At 55.1% G+C, this 5766-nt stretch overlaps 1 protein-coding gene across 1 annotated transcript in view; it reads right to left on the reverse strand.

Annotated features, from left to right (window-relative positions):
• Positions 1–5766, reverse strand: part of LTBP2 (latent transforming growth factor beta binding protein 2) — a 101014-nt gene that overhangs the window by 22072 nt on the left and 73176 nt on the right. Inside the window, exons 13-18 of the mRNA XM_023511488.1 lie at positions 5543–5707; positions 5052–5267; positions 4007–4026; positions 2802–2841; positions 2340–2453; positions 460–588 (exon numbers count right to left, since the gene is read on the reverse strand). Coding sequence (XP_023367256.1) covers positions 460–588; positions 2340–2453; positions 2802–2841; positions 4007–4026; positions 5052–5267; positions 5543–5707 — 684 coding nt within the window. The remainder of the gene's footprint in view (positions 1–459; positions 589–2339; positions 2454–2801; positions 2842–4006; positions 4027–5051; positions 5268–5542; positions 5708–5766) is intronic.

The following is a 5766-nucleotide window of genomic DNA, read 5'->3' on the forward strand; positions in this document are numbered from 1 at the left end:
CGGCTATTTTTTGGTTGCAGCTGTCATTGTTGTTTGGCGGGTCCGGGCTGGATTTGAACCTGCCCCCTTAGGTGTATGTGGCTTGGGCCTTAGCTGCTTGAGCCACAGGCTCTCTGAGTCGTCTTCTTCTTCCTCTTCCTCCTCCTCCTCCTCCTCCTCTTCCTCTTCTTCCTCCTCCTCCTCTTCCTCCTCCTCTTCCTCCTCCTCCTCCTTCTTCTTCTTCTTCTTCTTTTTGCAGTTTTTGGCCAGAGCTGGGTTTGAACCCGCCATCTCCGGCATATGGGGCCAGCACCCTACTCCTTTGAGCCACAGGCACTGCCCAGTCATGCTCCTCTTAAACTTACCAACCACCCAGGACTACTTGAATCTTGTACTGTCTGGGACCCTTGACTCAGTTCCCCAGCTCCTGCCTGCATCTGCCCCAGCCACCAAGTAAGCCCAGGACGCCCACATTAAAACCTATGCAGTAGTTCTGGCTGGGGTGCAGCTGGTAGCCAGGGCTGCAGACACATCTGTATCCGTCTGGAAGGTTCACGCAGGTTCCAGGGCCACAGATGTTGGCGGCTTCAGCAGCACATCTATCAATGCCTATAGGAGACAGAGCAAAGCAGAGTCATGCTGGGTGGGGGTAGACAAATGCAGGTGAGTGAGGTAGGGAGTGTGGACTCCAGGGTACAGGGGTCTCAGGAGGTCAGATTTAGCCAGGCCTTCCTTTATCTATGGACAACATGGCTTCAAGAAGAGACTTCACAGATGTCCACTGGGAGCCCTGAGTCCCGCCCAGAACGGGGCTCACAGGAGTACACCCCCCAACCAAGATCCAGTAGGCTCTAGGAACGGAATATGCAGTACACAGCCTCCCTCCTGAGACTCCAGCCAGGCCTCACTCTGAACACAGACCTGGCACCCACCCTGTGCCCAGTGCCCCCTGCCTGCAACTCCTGCCCTGTTCCCTGGGACAGACAGAAGAGCTGGTGATTAGGATGCAAGGGAAAACCACCCTGGGAAAATGAGGGGTAGGGCTGGAGCCTACTGAGCAGGGCCTTAAATTCCACATAGAGACTGGCCTGTCAGGCGCTGGGGGTAGACTGGAGCCATCTTAGGAAGGCCACCCAGGCACCAAGACAGCAGATAAACCATATGGGGGGCAAAGGGGGCCCAGAACCTGTTGAAATAATGTAATGAAGGTCTGACTTAGGTGGTGGTAAGGGTGAAAAGTGAGAAACAGTTTGGAGGCAGGCTGACCAGAACTCAGCTGAGGCCATTAGACAACAGAGACTCTAGCTTTTTGAACTGTACCCCTAATGCTAGAAAATTACCTGACACTTAGAACCTGTTGAATGAAAGAATAAAAGAAAAATGCTTTCAGCCTCTGTGTCTGCCCTGAGGTCTTAGCCTGAAGCCCACATACCAGGACTCCCTGCAGCTCAGAGGACACTGAAGACCCAAAGGAAGAGGGTGGGAAGAGCAGCTGGTAGCGCAGTGGGGCTAAGAGCATGTACTAGATTGGACTGACCTGAAGGTGCACATGGGCCTGTTTGCAAGGTCACACTCTGCCCTGGCCTGGCTCCAAGTTTGTGTCAGCACCTCTCGCCCACACCCTTCCCACTCAAGGTGACTTGGATCTCCAGATCTCAGTGGTGAGGGTAAGAGAGCAGTGAGCTCCCAGAGAGGGCACACATGTGCACAGGCAGCGACAGCAACAGCACCAGCCTTGCTTCCCTTGAACAGAGTCCCCAGACAATAAGCCTTTAAGGAGGGTACATTCCAGAGCCAGGTGGATGTGCCAGGGATCTCCCCCATGCCTGCTCCCTCCGCCCCATCACTGCAGCTGACCAGAGGGAGAGAGGAATGCAGGCTCAGTTAAACAACCTTGAGAAATAGAACCGTGTTCCTTCCCGAAAGTCAGCCCTTCCCGTGGGCAGCAGGCTGCCTGCTGCCAGAGTACTCCGCTGACTCAGGGTAAACAGCCTGGAAGGGCCAGCCTCTGAGGCTCTCATTCCACGTGCTCCCCATCCTGGACAGAGCCCCCCTTCCCTTTTGCATGTTGGCCTGGAAGATCCCTGGCTTCCCCAAGACCTCTGAGTAAGACCCTCCTCATAGCTTTCTTCTCTTCCCCATACACGGGCTTGAGCAGTGCTCCAGACAGGGTTCCTGTTTTCACTAGGGGGACCTGGTGCTCTTCATAATAGGAGACTAGGGCCGCAGACCTGGAGACTGTGCATCTGGTTGAAGAGGTGGGGAGGGATGTCACTCATGCCCCGCCCTGGAGTCAGGGCTGGGCAGCCACACCTCACAGGGTAGAGTTCAGAGAGCCCCAAAGGGCTGGCTACAGCTACCTGGAGGGCCCAGAGTCATCAGCACATTGGTAGAAGGGGTCACTCGCTCTTCTTCCTGGATCCCTGGAGTTCCCTGTTCAGGTAGTGGTGGCGTTGGTCTTCCCTCGGCATCCCCTGTGGAGGGGAGAGGGGAAGAGGTGACCCTTCTGTCCCTCTGCTGTTCAGACTCCCAAGAACAAGGGGTGGAGCCTAGGCTGGGTCACCCCCAGTGCTTCCTAGTCTCTTGAAAGTTTCAGCAAGTGCTTCCCCTTTGGTCTGTTTTATGTGGTCAGGGGTACCACAAAATTCAGAAAGACTTCTGTGGCTAGGAAACTCTTTGTTAGTGCTCATGTGCCATACTGTTCATGACCTCCTCTGATTTGAGCCCATGGGCCAGCTCATGTGTAGCAACACCACGACTGGATTCAGGCCATTCTCCCTCCCTCTTCTTTTCCCTGGGAGCTGCTAGGAGGAGGGACTCACCTGGGACCCAGGCAGGTACACGGGTGACACTGGGGGTGACCTGCACAGAAACAGGAGGTCTCTGTTGGCTCCTCTGTCACCCCCATGATGTATTTCCTTCAACCACACTCACCCCCACCTCTGGGCTTCCTGTCCAACTCACTCATTGGCTTTTTCATTCATTTCCAAGTATTGGTGAGTCCTTACTCTATGCCTGGCATTTGTATCTACTGTCTTAATTAACCTTCTCAGTTAGCTCACAATAGTAGGCTAAAATGATTAAATAAGCCCCTGCATGCACTATGCCAGCTCAGGGCTAGGCATATGGTAGAAAATCAGCACTTATGGTATCAATGATGCAATCCCATGGCTCAGACAGAGTAGCCAAAGCTCCAGAAGTTGATTAGAGTGCCAGGGCCATAGGGCCAGTGTGGCAAAGCCGGTACCCATGCTGTACCTGGTGTCCCTCAACATAGCATGTGGATGGAGGTAGTAAAGAGGAGAGAGGCCCTGGGTTTGGCGGGTCTGTAAAGACAAGGGTTTAGCATTTTGGCCTGGGAGGAAGCACTGAGTGCTCCAGAGAGAGAATAAGCCCACTGGGGAAATGGCATTTGGAGACAGTCATAACTGGGATAGGAGGGGCAGGGGGCAGGGTAGGAACTAGCAGGCTGGTGAAAAGAAGATGCACGCTTCTGAAATGTTTTTCTGGGACACCCAATTCTTCACAGGGGAATTTGGGGCACAGTGAAGGGAGCTGGATGAGCCTTTCTCAGCAAAGTGGTCTGAGGTTAGTCACAGCTCTGCCTCTGCTTCCCCGCACACCACTCACAGAGGGACCTCGAGGTTTCAGCTAAACTGAATCAGAAAGTGCCAGATCCAGAATGAACCGGAACTAACCCTCTGCCTCACCTCCAGTGCTTACGGCTTGACTGGCAGCCAGGACCAGCAAGACAGGAATGTGTTCCTAGTTCCTTTCTGAAAGGGCCCAACCCAAACAGGAGACGGCTTGCACAGAAGCTGCCCTAGAAACGGTTGTTTGCATCACTTCCTTCAGGGTGAAAGTCAGTCTTTGGATCTACCCTCCCACTTTGTCGTCTCTCCATGTACAACCTGACAGATTCTCCATCTTTCTCCTTTTCCCCACCATGGGACACTGATCTGAGGTCTCGGTGGCTACCAGTTCTCACTCTGTGCCACCCACCTCCCTAATGGGAAGGCTCACTTACCTGTCCAGCCTGAGAGTCACCTGGGAAGGGAAAGGTGAGAGGGTGAGCTCCAGGAGAAGGGTCTGGCTGCCTTCTCTCCTCTATTGCACCCTTACTGTGTCCCCAGCAGGGTCAGCAGCAGTGAGAGCATGACCGTTCCTACCTGCCTCTGTGCCCGCCCCTGCCCCCATCCTGGTGGGGACTGGCCACTACAGGATCATCCCAGAATCCCAGTCTGGAGGACCTGAGAAGAAGCCCCTGCTTTCATTTAAGGCCTGCAGTGACTGGAGTCCCCCTTCTCTTAGGCTAGTTCCCCAGTTGACCCTGCAGCCAACCTCCCCCAATGCCTCCCAGCCACACTGGGTTGGTCCCTCAGACTCTTGCCCAGGGTTGGGCCATGAGAATAGTTCCAGGAAGGGTTGAAGATGCTTCTGGCTTGGCCAGTGTCCAATGCACATGAAACTGGAGATCTATCCTCACTTCCTGTCTATTCCAGATTCCTGGAGCAATTTTAGAAATCACATAGTTCTCCTGGCTCTAATATGCCAGGGGGCTCCTGCACTCAGTATTACCTGGTCATGACTTTGCCACAGTTTTCCAAGGCACCTTTCCGGAGAGCCTCAGTCTCTGCTACAGTCTCTCTCTAGCCCTGGGCCTCCTTGGTCCACGCAGGGGAGCCATGCCTAAGATCTAAAGAATACAGCCTCCCCAGGTCCACCTGCCAGCTCTTCAGGCCTACAGAGAGCACTAGTCCCAGTAACTGCGTGGTCCGGGACAAAGCATGGAAAGGCCCAATCAGCAGGGTGGACACTGCTGCTGCCCTCTCCCTCCTCTACAAGCAGCTCCCATCTTGACCCCAAGTGGGAGAGGAGGTGAGTTAGGCCTTCCTTCCATGCCAGGTCATGACAGAAGATTCCCAGGGCTGAGTGCTGCTGCTCTGATCTCCCTTTCCTTATGATCCAGAGATGGGACTCTCAGGGACCCAGGATAAATGCTTGTGCCTCTTTAAGGTGCTATAAGTTTAGGGGGAAAGAGAATCCCTCATGCATCTCCCCAGCTAGGATACCCTCATCAGGGGTGGTCCCAGCCTCAAGCCAGGTGTCCGTGGCTGCCCGGAGTGGCTGTCTCTCTGCTGGCCTAGGCAGCGTCCCACTGGTCTTTTGCCCTTGCTCCTTCAAGGGTCTGGCCAGCTCCTCCTCCTCAGCTTTCCTCATGGACAGGCGGATGTCTGAGCTCGAGTAGGTGTAGCCATGGCCAGCAGGGCAGATCTCCTTGAAGGCCTCTGCAAAGCCGACAGCAAGAGGACACTCTGAGAGAGCAACTCCTGCCGGAAGCCAGGGCCTCCTCTCCCTCCCCTTGGGAGACAACTGTGGCAGCAGGGAGGGAGGGAGCCCCAGATTGGGATAAGCACATGAACGGGGAAGGAAGACCAAGAGTTTTCTGGCTTCAGGGAGGTCTACCCAGGCCAGGGAATATGGCCACTGGTTCTGAGGAGGCCCCTTAGTGGTCAGAGCTGGGATAGAGGCAGAGGGTTACCTGTGCCAGGCAGAGGGTTACCTGTGCCAGGCAGGGGGCATTTCTCACACTTGCTGCCCCATGCTTTGCCCACACGGCTGCAGCAGCAAATCTGCTTGGTGATCCGCTGGGCCAACGGCAGGGCACAGGTGCCAGGCCCCAGGGACCGATAGCACAGCCCCTGCAGCATGGAGATGGCCTTGTCCGCTGCAACAGACATGGCACACATGCGTGGGTGAGCGGTCAGTGGGAGGGAAGGGAACAGA

Source organism: Otolemur garnettii, unplaced genomic scaffold (genome assembly GCF_000181295.1).
Source record: "Otolemur garnettii isolate 467f Iridium unplaced genomic scaffold, OtoGar3 scaffold00020, whole genome shotgun sequence".
Classification (NCBI taxonomy): Eukaryota; Metazoa; Chordata; class Mammalia; order Primates; family Galagidae; genus Otolemur; species Otolemur garnettii.